This window comes from Balaenoptera physalus, assembly GCF_965194825.1.
Source record: "Balaenoptera physalus genome assembly, chromosome: 7".
Classification (NCBI taxonomy): Eukaryota; Metazoa; Chordata; class Mammalia; order Artiodactyla; family Balaenopteridae; genus Balaenoptera; species Balaenoptera physalus.
In genome coordinates this window covers 10,971,721-10,997,806 of record NC_138886.1, presented here as the reverse complement: position 1 = coordinate 10,997,806, position 26,086 = coordinate 10,971,721, and the positions used below count along the sequence as shown (strand labels likewise).

At 40.9% G+C, this 26,086-nt stretch overlaps 1 protein-coding gene across 2 annotated transcripts in view; it reads right to left on the bottom strand.

Annotated features, from left to right (window-relative positions):
* Positions 1-25,877, bottom strand: part of PSMB7 (proteasome 20S subunit beta 7) — a 56,465-nt gene extending 30,588 nt beyond the window's left edge. Inside the window, exons 1-5 of one of the 2 annotated variants that reach the window (XR_014265369.1) lie at positions 25,721-25,877; positions 25,194-25,287; positions 24,317-24,414; positions 22,723-22,863; positions 16,993-17,108 (exon numbers count right to left, since the gene is read on the bottom strand). Coding sequence is in view for 1 of the 2 variants with exons in the window: in XM_082467834.1 (XP_082323960.1) it covers positions 16,993-17,108; positions 22,723-22,863; positions 24,317-24,414; positions 25,194-25,287; positions 25,721-25,782 (511 nt within the window). In the remaining variant the exon portion in view is untranslated. The remainder of the gene's footprint in view (positions 1-16,992; positions 17,109-22,722; positions 22,864-24,316; positions 24,415-25,193; positions 25,288-25,720) is intronic. The other variant, XM_082467834.1, reaches the window with a different exon arrangement.
* Between the last annotated feature and the right edge of the window lie 209 nt (positions 25,878-26,086).

Sequence of the window (26,086 nt, the reverse complement as noted above, 5' to 3'; positions counted from 1 at the left end):
AGCTTTTTTTCATGCGAAACAACACCACAGAAAAAATTTCCGTAAGTGGAAGTATGTGCTAAATCTAAATTCTTAGAACAAAAAGTGTCTAGCAATGTAGTGATGCTTCTCATCACAGTGATTTTTTTTTTTTTAGAGTGGAAGGTGTAGGAGAGGTAAACATAGAAAGGACACAGGGATCCCTATTACACTGTATTTCTGCTTCTCCATTTACATCACACCCCCCCAAAACACACACACCAACTTACACACACACACACACGTACATGCAGGTGTACACATGCACGTGCACAGAGTTGAGAAGTTTCCAGGAAAACAGGAGCTTGCTAAACTGCCTGATTCTGCTTCCCCTGAGATGAAAGATGAGCGGACTCCAAATAAACTTGAAAAGAAGGGGAAATTCAACATTAAAAACAATTTCTAAATCACTTGCAAATTAGCTCCTGCTCCTAGCATTTTTAGGAAAGGAGGACTCTGGCGCCCCCTTTTCAGAAGTACACAGAAGTGCTAGGAAATGGAGTGCAATTGACTTTGTCAACAGGTTTCTAGGAAACTCTGAATGTGTGTCTGCTGCTTAGAAAAAAGACAGAACTTCAAATATGACTGCAAACGCCCAAAATGGCAAGAGAACAACATGCAAATCCTCACATAATTTCAAGGCAATGCAACCAGGGGAAGGAACAAGGAGTTTGCCATTAAAAAGAAAAAAGATGATAAACTCAATGAGACGGGTCTTTTTAAATAATTTCAATTCAAGTTTCCCAGATTTTATTTCAATGCCACTTAAAACTATATGTAATAAATCATCAAATTCCATAGTAATACAGCAGCCATTTGACTCACAAAATGTTTAAATATTATATCCCATTTTCCCCATAAACCATAATAATGTCCACAGACATTCCATGATTTCAGCATCAACCTATTAACCTGGCACTCTCATACCCAAAACCAAGGCAAAAATCCTCTGAAGGATTTACCCTGATTTTTTATCCCAAAAACAAGGCCACCTCAGACAATCAGTCAGAACGGCCTGGTTTCCCATTAAGGAATAAACAAACAGAAAAGCCAGGGGACAGTGTACCGGGTATAGGGGCCTCTGCTTTAGACAGTGGGCGTGTCAGATGAAGGAAATGGATGTCATAGGGAATATGCTTTCCACAAATGCAGGATGAGCTCTAAGAGCAAGGAGTATGAGACCTGCCCTCAATTTCTCTTAGAGTAGAGAAGAGGAAGCCAAGAGGGAAGAACAAGAGCGTTCTGTTTGAGCACCCACCGTGGGCCACACATCATATGTTGTCATTTGGTCATCCTCACAGCAACCCAGTGAAGCGATAAAGCTTCTTGTCTAGGATTACAGGACTAACAAGCACAGGGCAGGATTCCTGTCTCAGGTGTGACCCTATGTCACTCTCTCAAACAAAGTTCTACAGGCCACAATACAGTTCAGAGCAGACATGAATGACCTTCCATGACCAGGTCTCTGGCTCGCTCAGCCCCTCCTCCTCCCCAATATACACACATACTTGACACTCTACCAACACCAAACTGACAATAATTTCCTAAATGCCCAGACCATTTCAAGCCTATCCCACCTTGGCACGTGCTATTCCCTCTGCCCCCTTGACAGTCCACAGAACTCCGAGGCACCCATCCAACCCCAACTAAGAGATGACTTCCTCCCAGAAGCCTTCCTTGACCACCACACCCCCATGAGAGTTTATCTCTGCCAACTGTCCATCCCTTCACAGCTGCATCCGCCATACCTAGCAGTCTCTGGCACACAGTGAGCACTAAATAGAATTTGCTACATTAGGCTGGGCTGATTTCAGTACAACTGTTCAAATGGAGGAGTTGGGGAAACGGAGCTGGCCCGAAGGAGTGATGACAGCAATAAATACCTTGATAAAGTGTAAAAGACCATTTATTACCTAGTTTACCACACCAGGATGAATATAAGACAAACTGAAATGTAAAGCAAGTCAATTTTCAAAAGAAAAGAAAGCTTTAAACCCACAAAACCATGTCCTATTATACGTCCTAGTCTGGTCTGAACTCTATGATATCACAGGAATGAAACGCCCTCCTTGGATTTCTGCATTTTTCTACCAAAGCTCTGTCTCATCAGTAGTTTCCAGGTAGCTGCTCCTTAGCAACCTCCACCAAGTCTGCTTTTTTCAGCCCACCCACAGTTACTGGAAGCCAGCGTTGCTTCCAGAACAAAGCTCTTTAAAACAGAAATACGAGGTACAATTCAGTGACCAGCATTTAGAGAGACGGTGTGCATGACACTGCGACGGCTACCTAGTTACCCACTGACTTACCTCTGCATCCACTGTCCTTCCCCAAGCTCGCCCACGCCATCCACACACACCCACCTGCTCAACAACCAACTCCCAAACCACCCAGCACGCAGGCTGTGGGGAGAGACAGGGACAGGGGGAAGGGTACACAACTCAGCCCTCTTTCATCCACGGGGGACAGAAACTGCTCTGCACCCCCTGATCCACTGCAGCCACCTGGGTAGGCACCGCCTTACCCTGGCTGTCCAGGTTTGATGCTTATTAGAAGAATTCAAGAGACGCCCCTGTGAGTCCCAGAAAGCACGGTCTTGCTCCCCATCTCTGACTGCCAGGGCCTGACTCACCCGCAGACCTTCAAGATGACTCCACGGGGTGCCCACACTGCAGACCTCCAGGAGAAGAGGGCTCAGGCATAAACGCCACACGGGTCACATCTCCAGCCACACTTTTAAAATGAAGTATCTGTCTTATTAATAATAGGCGACCGGCTTATAAAAAAAGAAAAGACTAACACCTGTAAACAATGTAAAATATAAGCCCTGAAACTCAGAGAAATATGTGCAACACACAGGGCATTAATAAGTAAAAAGAGCTCACAGATAAATAACATCAATACACCAACAGAGAAAAGGACACAGCAGTTTACAGAAGAGAAAAAAAGTAGAGGCCTATACACATTTAGAGACACTGTTCAAGTTCACTAGTAATCAGAGAAATACAAATTGAAACTAAATAGCCATCTTTTGGCTTTTAGATTAGCAAAAATTTAAAAGAATAATACCCAGGGCTGACAAAGATGTAGTAAAAAGGGCAATCTAACATTCTTGTAGAAGCACAAATGGATAGAACTTTTCTAACACACAATTTAGAAACATCAATCAGAAAGCATAAAGCTATACATACCCACCAAACCCGCAATTCTGCTAGAGACATATTCTAAAGAAATAAATGGATAAGTACCCAAATGACATTATGATCGCTGGTTAGATTAGAAAAAAGCAAAAATAACAACAGCAACAGTAACAAAAACTGGAGATAAATGTAAAGGTCCAACACCAACAATCAGGAGACAGGGAAAATAAACAAATACTATATACATGGTGATTAAACATAATATTTTTTGGCAATGTCCATGATACAATATTTACTGAGGGAAAAACATGTTCCCAAGCAAAATTAACAGATATGTTTATATAATATATATTATACACATCTGGAAGAAAATTTTTTTAAATTATGCTTATTTCTGGGTGGTGCTATATTCTTTTGTTTACTTGTGTTTTATTTTCTTTTCAAAGACAATGCATTACTTACAATTTTTTAAGATATACACTTGGAGAAAATAAGAATTCAACTTTGTTAAGGGATTAAAAAAAAAAAACCCTAAAGACCAAGACCTTGCCAGCTGTCACAGTCTTGCTGTGTAACAGCAGCAGCAGGCAGCTTAGTCCTGAAATCTGTACACAGGGGCCTGAAGGTCAACCCACGCATGCGTCAACAGTCCCAAGGAACAACAGCAGTCAATCATCACAAATAAATACACCACGTCTCTCTACCACAGTCCTTAGGAGGGCTTCCTTAGGACAGGCACCAAAATTTTTAAAAAAGAGATAAAATCATCTTAACAATGAATTCCTTTGAGCATATCAGCGCCAAGCCAGATCTCACTTATCCAGAAGTATACTATGTGGCAAACAAATTACTAAACAGACCACAACAGACACAGTCCACGTGGTGTTTTATGAAATTTCAAAGCACAGTCACGTGAGTTTTGTCTGCTCCTCAGACATGGCAGGTAAGTGCAGTCCCATTTCACAGAAGGGAAGACTGAATCTTGGAGATAAGGAACTCGCCCAGATCACACAGCTAGTGATTAGCAAATCTGGGAATGTGAGCCCCGATCGTCCTAAATTTAAAGTGTCCAACACTGCTTCTGTTCCATGTGCTGCCTCTTAAATTACAAAGCCAAATGCTTGAAATTAAGATTAGCAAGTAAGCATGGAAGCAGCTCTATTTTCTTAACTCTCCACCCCCAAAAGCATGCTTTCTAACTTACTTTTTGCTCAGATTACAGCAGAATGATTTCCACACATCTGGATACAGTTAATTTGTGTTGTTTTGCTTGGAAATTCAAATGAGACTGGGATTTCAGTTAAATGTTTTAAATGATTAAACAGATGCCATTCACTATTTAGCAATGCCACTCAAGTATCTAAGCATTTATTTTTAAATAGCCCCATTCAAAAAAAAATAAAACAAAACAGTGAAATTAGTCTCCATTTTCTAAACCCTCTGAGAGTGTTTCTGATTTTAGTTTATCAGCATTAGTATTAGTAGTTCAATTTGAATCCTAACTTTTTCTGAGAGAACAATCCAACTCAGGACAAAATTTGAAATGTGTCAAGAAAATTTTACTAAGATATTGTTTTTACTTGCTCTATATATTTAAAAAAATACCTCCATTAATATGGCTTAAGGATAGTGGGATTTTTTTTAAAACATGAAACGTGTTATTTTTATACATGTCAGGGTTCACTCAAGTATGAAATCAAACTTGGCAATTCTAGAACTTATTTTATCAGACATGCTGAAGAAACTATAAAAGACAAATAATTTTCTAAAACCTGCTGCTCTAAGTCAAGCTCTAGAAAGGATCTGAAAGCCAGCAGGTAGAAATCTGCTTTTTCTAATAAGGTCTAAGCTCACAAATTCTCACACTGAGGAAGGGAAAATATTTACCCTTAAGACCTTATCGGTCCCAGACCCTAACTCATGTGGTGCAGGTATTTCCTCATTTTACAGACACGGAAACTGAGGCTCAGCTGATTTAAAGGCAATAAGGCGAGCCACGATTCAAATCTAGGTCTTGTGGCTCTTTAGCCCATGCACCTTTCAGAAGGGCAACTCTCCACTCATTCTTTCGAACCAACCATCCCAGGTGCCCACTGGGCAGCAGGCTCTGGAACACAGATGCAAAGATGTGGCACAGCTCTGAGCTTCCTGCCTGTTTTCCCACAGCACACCATTGAGGCCCTCCCAGCCCTGCACGACTGCCAAGCTGCTCCCGGTGGCACCACCACAGCAAGCACAAGGTAAATGGTGCCCCAGAAACTACAGAACAGCAGCCCTACTGCCCTGGCTGCCTCCCCGCACAAAGGGGAAGATGATAGAATGCGTCTTCCTCATAGGTCGGCTGAGACCTGAATGAGATGGCGCATGTAAAACAGAATGCCTGGCACATAGTAAAAGCTCAGTAAAAGTTAGCTGTTACAAATACTCTAACACAAGGTCCCCGTCCTCCAGGGGCTCTTTTATACAATCATTCTCAACAACTCTCAAGGTCGGCAACTTTAACAGAAATGGAGGTCTTTAAAATTTCTTCTCTCAAAGTCGTGAAGTTCTGAGAGGCAGCAGGAAATGGATTTCTAACTGCTTTTCCCCCAAATCAATTCAACCAGATCTTTTCAGGAAAAGAGCTGCTCCTTCTGCTAAGAAGTGGTCCATTTTAAGCACCCAAGGACCTGTTTGCCACCGTGGCCTGCCAAGGTGTAAGATGTATGCAGCGATAAAAGAGTAACACAGAGAACTTCTCATCCATCAGTGTCAGCTCTCCCTGACAGAGTGCTTACTCACACTTGCTCATTGTTAGTCAACTGGCCACTCATCCTGGACAAAATTTGGTGCTCTCCACAGACCCATGGATGGGGATCATTTTTCACTCTGTTTCTGTCTACAAGGTCTGGTCTCCTGGTGTTGGTGTCTGCTCTGGAGGCCAACACTGCCAATGTGTGAAGAGCTGATTCATGAAAATAAAACAATGTTGGTGCCGGGGGACCACATTCAGCCACTAGAGAGCAGTGGAACTCCTCTCAGAGCTTGGGAAGACTCAGACACTGACTTGAAACGGTTTAAATGTATGCATACATTTCATTATAAGTCTTGGCCAAAAGCTTCGAGGAGAGGCAGGGCAAGCAATCAGACAATCTTGCATGGGTTGCTGAAATCCAGATTTGTCCTTTGTCAGCATAAGCAGTTTAATTTGATGTTTTCACTCCTGAGTAAGCACTGAGTATTACATTTAAACCCCCCGTGAGGGGAAAGAATGCTTCCTTTTCATCAGCAAATGTACCTCAATGTCATTTTATCCCCAATGAAAAAAAAAATATATATATATATTCCATTTAATATGCTAAGAAATAGATTTTAAAGCATCCAACAACATTTCATTCAGAAACTAATTTCTCAAAAAATGCAGTTCCTTTTCTAAATGTAATGTACTCAAAAAGGAGTTAAATTTTACTCTAAGTAAATAATGTAAAACACCACTCGAAGGGAACAGGGGGTTTTCTTATAATTGCAACTGCAACGTCTCATTGACCTGACAGGTTATAAACACTTATTCTTAAGAAAAGACTAACATTTGGGGCATTCAGGGCTAAAAAGTGAAAGGCTGTGTTTTATTAATGTATTTTAATGAAATGCCACAAGGTATGAGGACAGAAAACTGTTCTCCTTCAAACAGAGGAGTCACCTAACCCTATGTGTAAAGGATAAGATGGAGGATGAAAATTACCTCTCCTAATCATCAGGCTCCCACAATCATCAGGCCCCACCAGGAAACAAGCTCTCACTCAGCACTGCGGAGCGCAGGGCACACACTTCTCTCTCCCGCTGCAGGACCTTGAGGCAGTTAGAGCTGACAGGTCTTTCAAAGGCACCCTTTACTCTGGCCCGCATTTCAAAATAGCTTCCCAAACTGCAAGTTAATCCCTTTGCAGGCCTTTTCCAAGTTTTCCTGTCCCTTAGAACCCTCTCGGACAAAGGACCACAGAGTTTAATAATTTATAAAAACACACTTAGTCTTAATTGTAAGTAAAGGTTTATCTTGTCCATAGAGCCTTGTGCAAACAATAATAAATCCTATTTACTGGAAAAATGTGCAAAACACTGTTACATATATTTTTTCACTTTATTCATCTGTGGACTAGATGGTATTATCTCCACTTTATAGATGCAAAAAAACAAAACAACAACAACAAAAAAACTAAGATCAGAGAGGTAAAGGAACCTAACCAAAAACACACAGCTAGTAATGGCAGATCTGGTTGCCAACAAATCCCTAGTTATGTGACCTCCACATAAAAAGTCTTCTGATGTATAAAATGACTTTCCACTTGGTCTGTCCAACAAGAAAGTAAAAGATCATCAAGCACTAGGTTACGAGAATGTAAAGGCACTTTTTGTAGTAGGGCCAATTCTGAAACAAGAGCAGGTAAAGATGAACTAATTAACCCCACTCTCTCTGAAATGGGGTTTAAAAAGCAAAGGACTTAAAACTGTGCGCACTGCATTTAAGTTCTGAAATGTACTCCTAGCAAGGGCTTTTATTTGGTTGTAGACTAAGGACTGAAGTCAAATCAGAAAAGACTTCGTGGTGAAATGTCAGAGCAGAAAAAACAGGAGGAAGAGCACCCTAACATTAATTCAATACCTCACTATTTTTTTTTTTTTTTAAATTTTATTTATTTATTTATTTATTTATGGCTGTGTTGGGTCTTCGTTTCTGTGCGAGGGCTTTCTCTAGTTGCGGCAAGTGGGGGCCACTCTTCATCGCGGTGCGCGGGCCTCTCACTATCGCGGCCTCTCTTGTTGCGGAGCACAGGCTCCAGACGCACAGGCTCAGCAATTGTGGCTCACGGGCCCAGTCGCTCCGTGGCATGTGGGATCTTCCCAGACCAGGGCTCGAACCCATGTCCCCTGCATTGGCAGGCAGATTCTCAACCACTGCGCCACCAGGGAAGCCCAATACCTATTTTACCTACAAGAGACATTTAATATTTTCTACACAGAATCAAGAACAAAGTCTACTCTAATTAGAACAGATAAAGAACCAGCAAGAACTGGCTCTATTACATTCCCTGAAACAACATGATGAATTGCAGAACTAAATATTTTCTCATCTCCTAACATACTGGCACCATCTATTGGCTTAGTACCACCATTGCAACAACCAGGAATCAAGATGCATAACCCAACTTTCATGGGCTTTTGGTTCCCAGCTGCTTAATTCCTGGCATTCCACAGTGGTACAAATTTTAAGATATAAAATCCATGCATCGCACATTTTAAATCTTCTGAAATTCATCTTATATATATTAATCAAAGCAGGAAAAACGGCCAGAAAAATTTCAGTACACAGAACTGCACACAGAGAATGTGTTAGCACTAAAATTATCAAAACACCATGCATCAAACATCAATGATGTTCTACACACAAAGATTTTTACATGTGGTTATCTCACTTAATCCTCACACATTACCCATGGAACAGATCCTCTAACCCCCATTTTCCTGAAGGAGAAACCAACACTCACAGCCAAACAACTAATAAATGTTGGACTTAGATCTGAACCCAGTATGACTACAAAGACCAGCTCTTTTCACTATCCCACCCTACCTCAGAAAATTAAAAACGACTCCAGAGTAACACATGCAGGGGAAAAGCACATAGTGCTTTACAGAGCGTGTTCACACACGTGACATGGCAGCATCCCAATAACCCAGTGACCTTCAAGTCAAAAAAAATCAGCTTCTTTTTAGAAATGAGGGGTTTGAGGTTCAGAGAGGTTAGGTGATGACTAGCTCTGGTCAATCAGGGCTGTGACTGAAGCCAGGGCTTCCATCTCTTTCTCTAGGATTCTAGGTAATACCTCAGCTGGTTACAGAAAAGCCGGCTCTGGGTGGTCACTGGCTGTACACACAAAGCTCCCACCAGGATGGGGTTCCCGCCACTGCATAGTCCTTGACCCACAGAGAGCAGGGGACAAGACTCACTCCAGTCCTGATGGAGACACATGCTTACAGAACGCCTGCACAGTCACCCGGCCCACACTAGTCAGGAAAAAGAATTTCCAGCTCAGGAAAAAGAATTTCCAGCAACACTAGAGCTACAAGGTCATGTGCCCTCTGAGAAGGCTTTTACGTGGGTCTACGAACTAAATACAGTGCTGCTGAGTTCACATCTGATTTCAGCGTTGAAAATGAATGTGGAAGAAATATTTGCCATCTTATAGTGCACTGATTTGATACAGCGCAGGACAATGTTTCAAATCGAGTCATGTGGAGATAACAAAATGTCTGCACAAAGGCTGCACTTTAGTGTAAAAATATGGAGAAATGGCAGGTCTGAATTCCCTACTGATGTTCCTAAGTTCCAACTTAATTCTAAAACTCTTCTTTGCCCACAAGGTGAGACATCTGGTATGTTTACTACTCTGTCCCGAATCTTTTTAATTGCTAGGGGGCTCTGTAAACTGGGACTTAAGAGGTACATTCCAGTAATTAGGAAATTGTATAACCAGTTTATCTGGAGATAGAATTTTACCTGGACGGCCCTGGCAGTGACCCAAAGTCTTCCCTAATGGTGCATATCAATGTTTATTCCTTAAGTTAGTATTCCTAAATTGTCCAAGGGCCTCATTTCCAGGAATGTCGTGCTTTAAATTTCATTCATATTAATTCTCTATGTGAATAAGTGGGCAAAATAAAAATTTTATATATGTTGCCAATGCAGCTACAAGGAACACTGCCAAACTAACAGCAAAAGATGGTCCCCAAGCTCCTCCTGACAGTACTTCAGTTTGCTTAATAAAGAAAAGCTGGCAAGTTAAAAGAATAAGCTAATTAATCTGAGAATTAAAAGAACCCGTATTTTGTCTATAAAAAAAAACCATAACCCTTTTCCCTTTCTTAATAAAGAAAAGTCAAAAATCTTGCCTGGCTTTTCACAATCACACTAATCAATCACCTACAGTCTCTTACAAATTATTTTCTTTAAAAATAAATAATTAAATGAAACCTAAGGGGTCCTTTCTTCTTCTTCTTTTTTTTTTTTTTCTTTCTTCTTTTTTGAGAATGGACCAAAACACATTTGGTCTGGACCACATGCCACACACTACTCACAGCAATAACAAAGCCAAGGGGGAAAAGCCACAGAGACCAGGGTTCTCATGCCAGATCATGCACCTCCAGGCTGTGTGACCCCGGCATACCTCTCTGAGCCTCAATTTCCTCGCCCTCAAGACAGGGGTGATAGTACCCACTTCACAGCGGTGCAAAGACTAAATCAGTCAAGTGTCTCACAACAGTTGCTGGCGCTGCAGCTGGCAAGCTGCTGGACGAACGCTGCTATCATTATGGCCAACACCCTGTTCACAAAAAAGGTTTTAGGACAGAAGCTGTCCGAGGGCCACACCACGAGGAGTTTGATACACTCTTCTCTTAAGCAAACCCTCTGGAAGGCAAGCCCTCAGCGAGGAGGCTCCTGGACACTGTGCTCAAGGAGCTGTGCCAGCCTGTTAGAGATGCGCAAGACAAGACAGGTGTCTTCTATTCAATGTAAATTAAGAGTAGCCTTCAGGCGCCTGGCTAGTCGCCAATACAGGCCCATGGGTAGACAAAATGTAGACACCCTTGTCTTACAGGTAATTTGTAGCTTCCAGCTCTTACTGTCAAATCACTCAGGAAAAAGAAAAGATTCATTACAAAGTTGTATTTTTATTTCTCATAATAAAAAACTCCTACTTTCACTAAAACATGAGAATTTACATGAAATATTCATTTTCTCACTTACACCACACTTACGGAAAGCCTCAATCCCACAGGGAATGTTAACGTTCTGTGGGCACATTTCAGTTAGGAGGGCCTTCTATTTTATCTGTAGTTGGAGGTTTGGTTTGTAGCTCACCCAAAATAAGTCACATGAATTAAAACAAAACCACCAACTTTTGGCACTTCTGGGGTTCTCTCTCAACATCCATCTCCCCTCAAAAAAAAAAAAAAAAGGGAAGAAAGAAAAACCACCACCACCTCCATAGAAGCCAGAACTCCTTCATCAGGAGGAAAGGCAGCGCAGCACACCTCGCACAGCAGGGAAAGAGGCATCAAGCCCTGCTCAAAAGTGAACAATGGCCACAAGAAACTGAAAGAATGGCAAAGACAAAACCAGGACAGCACAAAAACTGTATTTTATTTCACATTCTCCGATAAAAGGCACCCCTTCACAACGGACTTGGATCAGAAAGAAACGAAATATAAAATCCATGTTGTCTTCAGGTGGTAGAATTGCGTATAATTTTTTAAAATTTCCTTTGATACTATAAAGCTGTTTCAGTAAATACTGTTTTTAATACGCAGGAAAGAAAATCCACACAAAGAGCAGTCGAAAATATGCCACACAAATAAATGCCCCTTGGGAATCTGTATAAATATTTTTAGTATTCAGGAGCAAGACTTAATAGCTTAATGAAGTAACATCTGTAAGATGATAAAATCAAAGCAGCTGTGATGAGCTCTCGGGCTTGCTTGAGCTGAAAGACAACTCCCAGCTTTGCTGCTTACAGGCAGGGCAGCAATGGGTAGGTTAGTAAATATAAGTTTCAGGTTTCTCATCAATAAGAAGGTAATGATAGCATCCCTTGCACAGAATTTTAACTGAAAATAATGTGATGGCACCAGCAGACACTGGCACAGAGACACTTCCAAATATGCTTTAAATTTAAAATAATACTAAGCTTTTAAAAAAAAAAAAAAGACCTATCACATATGCAGTGCTTTGTGCTGTTCTCTTACGGCTCAACTGGAGCCACACAAATGGAACACAATCTAAACCAACTCTACTCCAGGGGTACTGTAAACTGTTCATAATAAACAGCAGTTAAGGTTTCTAACACTAGGTTTCACACATGCTTTGGCACAAGCAAGTTAGAGAATCAGAAAATTAATTCACCATCAAATATTCACTGAGTCATACAGGACTCCGTGAGACTCTGGGAGTGAGACAGATTCTACTGACAGAGATCTCAGATTCTTACAGGGGCAGGAAGGACAAGAGCCAGGGAAAGTAGAGTCTGGACACGGTTGAAATCCTGGAATCAAGCTGCACACCAAATTACTGGAGAGGGACTTGCTAACAGCCTGGGGCAGTCACGAGGGAATGGCTTCTGGGCTAGATCTTGGATGATGAGTAGGAACACTCCGGGCAGAAAACGCATTTCTGAAAGAAGGCAGCACAGCAGCAGTGGGGGGTGAAAGGCAGTTCAGAGGAGGGCAAGGGGCCTGTTGCCACAAACACCTAAGGTACATGTGGAGGAGGAAGAAGAAAAAGGGTCTAGAGCCAGACTGGAAGGAAGATGACCCCGGTGGAGGAGTTCCGGCAACACTGTGGTCAAGAGCTGGGAAGGAACCGGCACTGAGGAAGACAGGAGAGGATGGCCAGAGACCCCGCATGGGGCCTAATGGCTGGCTGGTTTCTGAGTGCTCTCTGTGACGACCGCGGCCATCCCTGTGCCACTGGACCCGTGCACACATTCAACATTTCTGGCCAGATGTAATCTCCCTCTCTGCCTCTAGACTTCCCACATGCCAATCTTCCTTCCGACAGCTGTCAGGCTGCTCTAACAAGCGAATCTTACCCTATCATCCCCTGGCTTGAAAAGAGTAGATGGGAACCTCCAGGACAAAATCAAACAACTCAGCCTGTACCGTCAGGACTCTCTCCGGCCTAGCTTTCCAGCCTTGCCTCTGCCCCACCCTCCTGAACATCTGTACATCTTCATCCCTCTACATCTTCTGCTGTGCCCCCAACATGGAACACTCCCCCCACCCACTGCACTCGCTTCACCCATCCAGCAAACTCTGGCCTTTCAGTTCTTTGACCATACTGGTCCCTTGTGCACTGCAGGGCCTGTGAAGTCTTTCCTTTGGGGGTAGGGAGTAGGGTGGCAAATTCCTGGCTAATTCCTACTTATCATTCAGGTCTCAGCTTAAGTGTTAAGTTTTCCCCATCTTTCACCTACCAGACTGGCAAGAATATCCAAAGTAGGAGAGTTTATAAGAGAAAGGCATTCTCATATTCTCTTGGTGGAATACAAACTAGTACAATCTTTTTGGAGGGCAATTTGGCAATAGCTCTCAAAAGGTAAAATGCACTGTATGACCAGCCATCTGTCACTTTTTGGGGCTGCCCAGTAGCTATACTTCCTTTCTATGTCTGGGGAACCCCCCCCACCTTATAAACGGATGACTGAGCCTCACCAATCATCATCAACCAAGCACCCACTCTTCCCTATAAGGAACTCTCGGACAGTGACCACCCTTCCCTATAAGGAACTCTCGGACAGTGAATGAGATGGCAGGAAGCCTCAGTTCCAGATGAGGCAGCCAGAGCAGCAGAGTGACCAGCGAGCCAGGGCCTGCGCCAGCTGGGCCAGCAGTGTGGTCTGCAGCATTCTGCCTTCGCCTGCAATGGCCCATTCTGCAGCATTATTTCTGAAACTGTTCTTGGCCCCAAACCCAGTTCCTGCCCTCCTATTCTGTGAGCCACCTACTATCCTTTAAAAATTAAAAATTCCCCCTTTCTTAAATCATCCAGTGATTCTAATGATTACAACAGAGAATTCTGAGCAATACATGCACACACTCTAATCCAGAACTCCACTACTAGGAACTTGTCAGATGTACTTACACAAGTACACCAAGACATATACTCATCAATAGGATAATGGGTCACTAAATCATGGTAGAGACATGTAATACAATTTTATGAAGGTGTTGTTGTAGATTTGATATATATCTACAAGCACTGATACAAAAACTTCTTCAAAACAAGTTAATAGTAATGGAACAGTATCTACAGCATGACCTCAGCTGTGTATTTTTAATAGGGATAGACAGATAGATGACAGATGACAGAGATATATATAGGTGGATCATAAAACATTTTCTGAGAAAAAACACAATAAACCCTTAACAGTGGTTACTTTGGGGAAATATGAAAGAGACTTACTTTTCATGTAATACTTTTCCCCACTTGAATGTTTTGTCATGTTCATAAATTACTTTCATTAGAAAATGTTTTCATGTCACTTGCCCAGTAAGGACTTCCCAAACACCCATTATCCACATGCTCCTTCCTGTATTCTCTCTTATTACTGTTTTTTTCCTCCAGCGCACTTAGCACAGTGCATTCTTTTAGATTAATGTGTATTTACTTAATTCCTATCTCCCGCAAGAGGCTATAAGCTCTGAGGATAGGTGCTGTGTTGACCACTATATTCCCAGTGCCTAGCACATAGCAGATGCTAAATAAATATCTGATACATGAATGAAAGTAACTTATCCTTCTTTTAAGATTCAGCTCAAGTGAAGTGAAGCTTTCCCTGAAATCTTCCAGTTTAGACCCTTTCTCCCTTGGGCCTCCAATGGCCTTTGTACCTACTGCCCTTGTCAGTTTATACATCTATCTCCCCCATTACACTGGGAATATGTTGAGGGTAAGGATCCAGACATTCAACCTCTCTCTGTGGAGCCTGCTACAGTGCTTTTACACAGAAGGCCCTCAAGAAATAGTTGATAAATGAACAGATGAACAAACAAACTAAACCTCAAAGTAACAACTTACTTGTGTATCTAAAATCAGGTGTTACTGATGTCTTGCTCTTCTTAATCTTCTTAATCTCTTATGAAAGCAAAACCAGACTGTGGAGAGTGATGATTTCTGAGCAGAAGTATGCCATAAAATCAAAGCTGTGGAGCCATCACCCTGGACTCACATTGGACTTGGAGGGAAGCAAGATCACTGTCAGCCAGGACAGAGCACAAAGTGGAGTTGCAGGAATGAAATGAGCAGACACAAATCTGCTTTACTCACTTTCAACAACTTTTCCTAAATTCAGGATTATGCTCATAAGACAAATTACTACAGTTCAAAAGCAACAGAAACCAATTCAATTTTTCCATCTTAAAAATGAAAAGGCTTTGTATCAATATTAAATTTCCTGATTTTGATGATTTTATCAAGGTGATGTAAGAGAACATCCTAAAGGATTTTGAGATAGAGGGTTACGGTGTCCGCTATTTCCTCTCGAATGGCTCTATACACCAAAAAATAACAATAATGTATGAGAGAGTGAGCAAAAATGTGGTAAAATGTTAACAACTGACAAACATGAGTAAAGGGTATATATGACTATTCATTGTACATTTTTGTTACTTTCCTGCAAGTGTGAAATTTTTTTTAAAATAAAAAAAAGAAGAAATGAAACTACTTAATAGAAAAGGCTATTCCACCTTTACTGCCATTTAAAGGCATCAAACGGGGGGAAATAAAAACAGTACTTTGATGGAAATAACAAATAAAATGGAACAAAGCAATTCAGAGCAATTCTAAAATTACTGTTAAGTATCTTCATTTTAAAATAATTATTCCATATGGTATCTGGGGACAAATCATTCTTCTCACAAACATGGAACATCTGTTGCATACAAATCTTATAAGAGGCTTGTGTATTACATGGAATGGAATAGCAAAGTCTCAAGCTAGCAATTTCCAAACTATTCAAGGCAGCCATTATTCCTGGCTCTGCAGAGCCAAGATACCAAGACAAAAAATGCAAAAGGTAAACAACAGCTGGAAAAACGCCAGCTACAAATGACCTGTTCAAGTTACTGGACATATGCAATTTCTTTCTTTTTTTTTTTTTTAAAGATTTATTTTTGATATGGACCATTTTTAAAGTCTTTATTCAATCTGTTACAATATTGTTTCTGTTTTATGTTTTGGTTTTTTGGCTGTGGGGCATGTGGGATCTTAGCTCCCTGACCAGGACCCGCACCCCCTGCATTGGAAGGTGAAGTCTTAACCACTGGACCGCCAGGGAAGTCCCTGGACATACGCACTTTCACTCAAAAATTTAGCATGAAAGTTAAATTCGAAAATCCCAACTCTTCTAAATATAATTTTATCACTTTTTTTAGTCATTTAAAAAAAAGTACTCTTATCCAGCATTTAGAGCTAAAATACAAATGTACAAGGCTGATCTAAAAAGTGTAGCTACTGTTTATAGGCCAGGCACTGGACCAGATGCTTTATATACATTATTTCTAATCATTATAAATAACCTGCTATGCATGGTAGGTATTACTGATACCATTTCACAAGTATGGAAATCAAGGTTCAGAGAGGACTTATATGCCCAGGATCCCTCAGAGATTAAGTGGCAAAGAGGAACTCTGGTCACTCTAGCTTAAAAAAAAAAAATCTCTGCATGTACCAGGCCTATTCCCCCAGTGAGGCCTCCACTCTAGCCTTCCCTCTGCCCAGGAGGCCCTTCCACTCAGACCTCACTTTCTTCATGAACCTACTTTAACCTTCTCAAGTCCCCTTGCACTGCATTAACATTTTTTAACTTTTTGTTTTGAGATAATTGTAAATTCACATGCAGATGTTAGAAATAATACATCACATTTTTGTACACTCTTGACTCAGTTTCCCACAAAGGTAATATCTTACATAACTGAAGTATAATATCACTTGCATTGTTTTTTTCTCCTACTATTTATCACTTTATAACATATTATAAATATATTTATAATTGCTGCTGTTATTGTCTGTCCACCCCCACTAAAATATAAACTCCCTGCAGGCAAGAATCTTTATCTAAATTTTGTTCACTGCTATATCCCAAGCACATAAAACAGGGCCTAATCCCTAGGAGGAACTCAGTAATACTTGTAGAAGGAATCAAAGCACTGTACTGCACTGCCTCCTCTATCAGGAAATAAACCGACTTTAAGAGACCACCTTAGTAAATAAGAGGATTCTGAAACATCAGGGAAACATTACACTCACCCATGGTGACATAAGGCAACTTATCAGTTGATCCATGAGGATAGATGCTGTAGAGGTGAGGTCCAGTAACATCTACTCCCCCCAAAACTAGGGCTGCACCAATGTAACCTTGATACCTGGTGATCAGAGTATGCATAAGAAAAAACAAAAATGAGTCTACATTGCATCACTATAACTTAACCGAAAGTTGTATTTGAAGTCAGACAATAAAAAGCTTTTCTTACACTACTACTGCTTCATTAAGTAATTACTGTTTTGAAGGGAAAAAAATAGGGAATGGAGCGAACATACTTGAACATCTACTATCAGCCAATAAAAACTGTAAATTGTGTGAGGCACTCCATGTACCTTACATAATCTTAGTCTCACAACCCCCTTCAAAAGAAGACAGTATAATTCTCATTGTAGAGAACAGAAAACCAACCCAAAGACATTTTTAAGCCTCAGAGCCAAGCTTGGCTTACTCCCAAGATCAGCACCCCTCCCATCATACCTCTCTGTGCTTAGCAGATAAGCTCCCTTCCAAGTCAACAGTGAGTTGTTGCTAAACTAAAGCTGTTCAAATTATCAACCCTACCATAGCCTCATAGGAAAATAGCTAATGTCAAAACACCTTTCCCTTGAATAAATCCACAAAATTATGACAGATATGAGCTCATACTGAGTAAAAGAAAGAAGTATTTCATCATGCAGGGAAGTGAATGAAGTAACTACATGACAGCCTATAAAACCCATTGCTCCTGCCCACAGTTTAAAGCTGTATCTCTCAGGAACATGGGAGAGAATACATTTTCCACCTCACCCCCACCTCTGTTTAATTCTGCACATATTTGTTCCTTTGGACCCTCTACTTAGTTGGTTTTCCACTTCTATAGATTGCTTTCCTTGTATCTGGTTCAATTTTTTACCATTAGAACTGCTATGCTAGATAAACATGCTGGATTTAAAGTTCTCCACCGTGAACCTTTAGCTCTCTGGGAAGAAAAATGAAACCAACACATGCTGAATTTGCCTAATGATACAATCATTAAAACTGATAAAAATAACACAAGAACCAATCAAAGTCATAATTTTAGATTGTCTGAGACGTAGCTACCCATCAGAAAGCGCTCTAGGTCGAGTCCAATATTTCCCGTGTCCCTTGATTACCAATTTATTATTTCAAATCTTCCGTTTATAAGTGAAAAAATAAAGAGCAGGAAAGGATTTTAAAAGCAGCCTCAAGAGGGAACAGAGGCCCAGACAAGGGAAGAAACTGGTCCTAAGCCACATGAGCTAGCAGAAGGGTCAAGACTAGATCCCAGCACTCTGGGATGAGAAGCCAGAATCACCAGATCCACCACTCCCACCCCAGCCCAGTGCTTGATCCACTATATCAACTGCCTGCCAAACACGCTGTTTAGTTAAAGTCAATTAATAACCAGCTAGCTCCCTTCCAAGCTAAAACATAATCTGTTTGATGCCTTTAGAAGAGTCTAAGATATTTTGGCAAGTCAATGAAATCCTTAAAAATGGATCCAGAAATTCTGTCTCCAGGAATCTAATTCTATTGATATAAAAGGACAAATATGCAGAAATGAATGCATAAGAATGTTTTCTGCGGTAACTGTTTATGATGCTAAAAAAGGGGAAACAGAATTAGCTAAACTAATACAGCTATACAACGGTTAACACTACACAATCGTTAAAAACCATGCTGCATTTTTCATGCACTACTGATGGTAATCTTTCTCAAGGACAATTTTGGCAATATATATTAAAATGTTAAATGTGCCTACCTTTGACCCAGCAATTCTACTTCTAGGAATTTATTTTAGAATACAGCTTAAAGAATTAATAACACAAGTACCTAAAGATTCTATATTCCAAAGGATCGGCAGAATACCTTAAATACCTTAAATACCTTAAAGCAAGCAATATAGTTAGTCTTCAAAAATTGGTTAATAAAATAGATTACTGTGATCCAACAAAAATTAGGATACCGATCTATGGTTCTTAAACTTTTGGGGGCACAGACCCCACGGAAAAAATGATTAAAATTGTGGAACCCTCGCCCATAACAAGTGTACACACACAAATTTTTCACTATTTCAGGAGAGTTACAGGTCTCCAGAAGTCCTCCATGGGCTCAAGGTAAAATCTCTGGATGCCGAGCTCATCTACTGATGGGAACAATATTCACAATATACTGTTATGTGAACAGGGTCAGTTACAAAACAACACATATAGCAGGATTCCATTTTTGCAAATACATACATGAGTATAGATGCCTAGTATAAAAGGTCTAAAAATAGATCTCAAAGATTCACAGTGTATGTGCTTAAGTGGCAGAGTGTCAGCTGAAATCTACTTGCTTCTTTTCACATTTCTATAGTGTCTGAATTTTTTACAATGATCATACATTACTTTTACAATAATTTATAAAAAGGTTTTCTTTTTGAAATACTCCAACATGGAAACTACTGAAGAGGCACTGGTAGGTGAAAAGATTAGGTTACATTATGGGACAGAAAGCACAACTATGATCCCTTTTTTTTTTTTTTTTTAAGTTTTTAAAAATTTATTTATTTATTTATTTTTGGCTGTGTTGGGTCTTCGTTTCCATGCGAGGGCTTTCTCTAGTTGTGGCGAGCGGGGGCCACTCTTCATCGCGGTGCGCAGGCCTCTCACTATCGTGGCCTCTCTTGTTGCGGAGCACAGGCTCCAGACACGCAGGCTCAGTAGTTGTGGCGCACGGGCCCAGTTGCTCCGCGGCATGTGGGATCTTCCCAGACCAGGGCTCGAACCCGTGTCCCCTGCATTGGCAGGCAGATTCTCAACCACTGCGTCACCAGGGAAGCCCTATGATCCCATTTTTATAGAACAAACTATGTATTATTAAACATAGGGAAAACCTTGAAGAGTGTACCATAATCTGTTAGCACCGACTGCTTACAGGTGGTAGAAATTCAGATAATTTCAATATTTTTTAATCTAAATCTTCTAGCTTTTTTACTGTGAACATGCACTTATAATACGGAAGGAAGGGAGGAAGGGATGATCAAGTGAATGAACGAACGAATAAATAAATTTAAAAGACTAGGAGTATATACAACCAGCCAAAATGTGATTCTCGCCTATTTTTTCTTTGGGCTTTACTGTATTTTCAGAATTTTCTACAATGAATATATAGTATTTTTGTAAGGAAAAAAAAATACAATAAAATAAAATTTTAAAGCCTCTACATATTCAAATAGTTTCCAGAATACAGAATAGTATATCAAAGATTTCTGCTAGACTCAACAAGAAGCCTCCATGTGCAGAAGGAACAAGTATCACAGATATCTTCTACATATAGCCACCACAGAAGTAAAATAAAAGTACTGCTTAAGTAAGGAAAAAGACGTCCACTTCTGTTTATCAAACCCTCTTTTCTCACTTATTCACAAACAAGGAAATGGATTATTCAGGGGGAAGAAAACAGCAAGAGTACACCTTGTATTCTTTTTTCAGCCTCTGAATGAGGATCTAACTATGTATCAGGCCCTGTGCTAGGCACTGCATAAGCCTTGTTTCTTTATTCATTTCCTCCCCAAAAGTTAGAGAGACAGAACTATTATCCCCATTTTACTGAGGAAGAAACTGAGACTAAGAAGGGTGAGGTGAGCAGCCCAAAGTTACACAAATATAAGCACTGTAGACAGGATCTGAAGCAAAGTTCTAAAGTCAAATCCTATGCTTTTTTCTCTTGTACTAGTAACCCACTTTACGTAACTCAACAAAAATGTCAAAAGACATAAAGAACCACAATTATCCTGGTTTAAATTTTTGTGTTCTTCTCAAAACTTTGATAAAATTTAACTTTTACAAAGTATGTTAAACTAAAGATAATAAAACACTGAAAAAAGAGAATTTAAATTCCTGAAACATTCTAAAGAGATTAACAGAAACATCTGCTAGATTTAGCTAAATGCTAAATGACACTGCAAGCAATCTTGAAATATTTACTGCAATTTTACAAGTTTAAAAATTGTTTTAAATGTAATGCACCATACACACCACCAGAGGGAGCTTTACATTTAAAATCAAAATCACAAATGTCTTCAGTTATCTTGACAACAGATGTGCTTTAACAAGTTCTCACACTGCATTGGAAGAATTTATTTGATAGGCGATAATTCTCCAGGATTAGGATGATGATTATGTACATAAATAAATGGAAATCACTGACATAAAGGCTCAGTACAGCCAGAGTAGGAATTGGGTAGATACGGACTAGGCTTCCTGCCCATATGACTCGTAAACCCTGGTATCCTCTGCTGTAAAATGGGAACTCTTCTACCGGCCTTGCTGCATAGCTGTATTAAACCTCATATCCACTTCCTGAGAGCCCAGGGGCCATGCTACACTTGTAGACGAAGACCTGCAAATTCACAGGAAGGCAAGGGCCAGGCAGGAAACAGAGAAGTGAGCCACGCAAGGACTGACAGGCCAGAACACACGCTCCCACTTCCAAAGGCAACAACGGCCGCTCAGTCCCACATTACCGCCCGCTTTATGAGCTTTTATCAGAAGAAGCTGGAAATCCATATTTTAAATTCAAAGCTCCCAATTTATAATTGTTTGCCACTATTTTTTTTAAAACACTATGTGACCCAAATGAAATTTCTTTACAAGCTGAATACAGCCTGTGAGCTGCCAACTTACAACCTTTGCCTTCTGTTCCTGCTCCCCTTTAACTCTCACAGGCCTGGATGCAGCTGCTACCACTTGGGACAGAGATAAAGAAAATGCCTTGTGTAGGTTGCTTAATGAATGATGAGGACCAGAATAAAGGCCTGTGACCAACTTTTAAAAAAATTTTAAAAAGGTATCATGATACACATTCTCTAAAGAAGGAAAGAGGAGAGAATTTGTTAAAGCTAAGGTAGGTCACAAAAGGAGAAGCCAGGATTCCAACTCAAGACTAAATGTCCAGGCTATTTCCACTATACTACATTGCTTCTCTTCTCTTTATGAGCAAATGAGAAAATGGACTTAAAATTTGAAAACTGTCTAGACCTATACAAACACAAAGCGATGATGTGATCGTTAAGGACTAAAGAGAAACAAAACTACTAAGAGGAACTCCGTGGTAGTCAGCAGGGAGTGAAGGTCAGGTCAGGCAAACGATTGCATCTCTTTAGGCCTCACTTTGTTCACTTATAAATTAGAGATGTTAATAGCCCCTATCTCAGAGTTAAAGGGATAAAGTGAGATCATGCATAAAGCACTTAGCACAGGGCCTGGCACAAACAAATAAATGTTGGTTAATAGTAACGCTATTCTACCCACTTACAGCCAACTACAAATATTTTTCATTTCACTGTTATCTTGCCCCTAAAAAAGGGAGAAAAAACAATCATTTGTGTTTGTGTGTGTTCACAAGAAGAACTCAAAGGTTCCTTCCAGCTCTTTCTTACTATGAACAAAAAAGGATTTTTTATCCAGCAATAACCTAAGCCTCAGGAAATGACTCAATTGGTCACATGTGATTCATTCATGAAAAAAAAAACAAACAAACCAGACCCCATAAATTCAAATACATTATCAAAAGCCGTATGAAATTAAAGTGTCTTTTTAGTGACAATTGATTTCTGGAATAAAATGTGTATTTCTTAATGCCTTTTCTTGAGCTTCCAGGCTTCCCTTGGCTGAAAATCTAAGGCATGAGAAAAAAATACTACAGAAATCCCCATCCTGGAACCTTACCTGAAAAGCATCTGCTTCAGCATCCGATTGGCCGTCACAACTCTGGGAAGGCGGCCAGTGGAAAGAGAGTGGAGCTCCAAGTTGGAAGAAATGAGCTGGGTTGTCATGTCTGTGTCTGCAGCTGTCCCAGCACCACAACAACTAAAAAATACAATTAGAAACGTAGCTGAAATTCAATTACCAAAGGGCTCAATTAGAAGTGGAGCTTCTTGGAAAACTTCCACAAAGTTCAGGGACATAGATGTTTCTGAGTACACCTGCACTGTAACTGCTCTAACCAAGCTTAAATAAACATAAAATTGAGAATGCACATCTAAGTATATGCAAATATATTTTCTGTAGCCCAGTGGAATATTTCAAATCATTAGTTTCTATGTTCTGAACAGAGTGTGCATTTTACTGATCCTAGAAAATATCCAAGTTGTACAAAAGAGCAAGGAATGTTAAAAGCTCTGCAATTTACATTTACCAAGTATTTAGTACTAGATACCACTCATTCCAAAGTGCTGAGAATAAAGAAAATATGACATAGTAATAGCACTTGATTTCAAAGTTGAGTGGAGGAGACATATAATACAATATAGTAGCATAGGTAGAAAATGCTGTAGGAAATTGGAGGAGAGAGCAGTTAACTCTGATCTTTCAGAAAAGGTTTCATTTGAGCTGGATTTGGAACGACAGAATAAAAACACTATACAGAGAAGAAGAAAGGGCATTTCTAAGCAGAGGGGCTAGCAAAAGCAAGGGTAAAACAGCTTGGACATGTGGAGAACAGGGACATGAGGGAAATAGGGACAGCCCAGGTATAACTGGAACATAGAGTGATAGCAGCTAAATAGGATGAAAAGGTAAGCTTTCTGTGAAATTGTACAAGACCTTAAATACCATGCTAGAGTTTCGATTTTATCCTGAAAGGGTGTGGAAATGTGAAAAATCTCTTGAAAAGTTTTTAAACAGGAAAGGAACATAATTAGATCTGTGTTTTACAAAACCCAATATGGCAGAAGAGTGAACAATACAGATAAAGAAAAGGCCAAAGGCAGAGGGACCATTTAAATGACAACTGCAATAATCCAGCTGAAAAAAAAGAATCCGAGCTAAGGCCTTAGTAAAGGGAAGGATAAAAGGGAGTGGATTCAAAAGGCACACAGAAGGCAGAACTGGGTACCAAATGAACTGAAGACTAAAGCAAAAAGAGGACTTGAGGGACTTCCCTGGTGGTCCAGCAGTTAAGACTCTGTGCTCCCAATGCAGGGGGCCTGGGTTCGATCCCTGGTCAGGAAACTAGATCCCGCATGCCGAAACTAAGAGCCTGCATGCCGCAACTGAAAGATCCCGCACACTGCAGCTAAAGATCCTGCACGCGTGAGGGTACCACAACTAAGACCCAGCACAGCCAAATAAATAAATAAATAAATATTTTTAAAAATAAAAAAGAGGACTTGAGGATGGCTAGCTCAGATGGATGGAAATGCCATTTAAGGGAGACAGAAAGAAAATACAGGCTGAACAACAGGTTTTAGAGAGAAAAAGTAAATTCAATTTTACCCCTGACATGTTTAAAAATGAGTTATTCAAACTAATCAATACTTACTAAATGTTAGGAGATATGAAGTGTATTTTTGAACAGTTCTTGTCAGCAACAACCATTCCTTCAGTTGCCCTTGTATCTGCTCCAAGAACTATGCCATCCTATTTTTAAGAAATATATACTTTAAAACAACTTCACATATACAAACCACAGTCCTCTACTCTAGTTTAGGAAAAACAATGTTGACCATCCCCTGCTCCCCCAACCACCCCGCCACGCGCTGAAATATTGTGCTATACTTTCAGCATTCAAGAAAAAGCTTATTAATAAACATTATTGGTTGAACCCTCAGTAGGTAGTAGGAACTATCATTCCTGTTTTCAAATGAGGCTCAGAGATTCAGTGAATTCCTTACAAATCACAGAGCCAATATTAGAAAAGTCTGGATTAAGATGCAGAAATCTTTCCATTAAAATAGCCACATCTGTCAATTTCTTTTTAAAAGATGTCACTCTTTACCTTTAACAACAATAACCAGTTATCTCTTTTGACCCTTACAACAATTTAAGTCAAGAGTTATTATGTCCACCTGATGGATTAGAAAGTGAGGCTGTGAGAAGGAAAGTGACCTGCCCAAAGTTAGAGGCAGCAAAAAAGCTAAATGGTTAAACAAATCTTGTTTTCTCCCATTACATCATCCTGCTTCCTAAAGTAGTAACTTAAGACAGAAAATTGGCTTCCTGTCGAAAACTGCAGAGCAAAGAATATAAACTGCCGATAAATGCACAAAACTGACATAGTCTCTCCTAAAGGAGCGTTTCCTGATGTAGTACTCTGTAAGATGTGCCCTTCCTCACACAACCCAGAGAAGTAAAAGAGGCCAAGGGGCCTGGTTCCTGAAATTAGTTGACACTGCTGCTCTCAGCCTGTCCCAGTTTACCTTATAGACCACCCCTGCGATAGTCGTCCCAGTTTTCCGGGCCATTGGAAGCTTGGATCCTTTCTTTGCAAAATCGGCTTCCAAGATAGCATTTCTGAGAGCAAATGAGAGAAAAAGGCGTTGAAGGGCAGGACCACATTTGCGCCGCACTGGCACGAAGAGTTTCTAATAGGGAACTCGGGAGAAGGAAAAACTACTAGCATTTGCTTTCAAGCCCATCTGTTTCACTGGCTCCTCCCAACAGCAGGAATACTGTCCCGTTTTTCTGCGAAGGGAGCGTCTGAGAGGGTCCGCACCACCACCCCGGAGATGGAGGGTGTCCCGGTGCGCTGGGGAAGTGGAAGAGCCGACCCGGCCTCAGGAGAAACACGCTCAGGCCCTAATTCCCCTGAGTCACAGGTGCCGCGGGCCGCGGGCCCCGCCCTCCACCATTCGTTCGGACTTCCCGGCTCAGACCGCAACCCGACTCCGACCCCGGCACCGCATTCCCACTCCCGCCCTGAACCCGGCCCGGGACATGGCCACACCTGCGGCAGTTTTCGAAAGAGAAACCTCCAACCGGTCGCTCACACACTGACACAGCCGCCATCTTCCCGAAAAAGTATTTCCGGGCCGGGGGCGGGAGCAAACGAAAAAAGCCAAGCACTTCCGGCACCGCCGGCGACCTAGGGCTGAAGGGGCGGAGGAAGCTCCGCGCTAGGGTGATGGATCTTGGAGTTAGGGGCTCCTAGAGGAGCCTGGAGATGTTTGGCCTATAGCGCCCCAAGTGGCGAGGAGGAGAAACTGACACCTGGAGAAGCCGGGGGTGGGGAGGACTTACCCAAGGTGGGCACACCAGAGACCAGGCCTCCTGCCCACCAGACCAGAGCGGTTTCTACTGCTAATTCGACTAC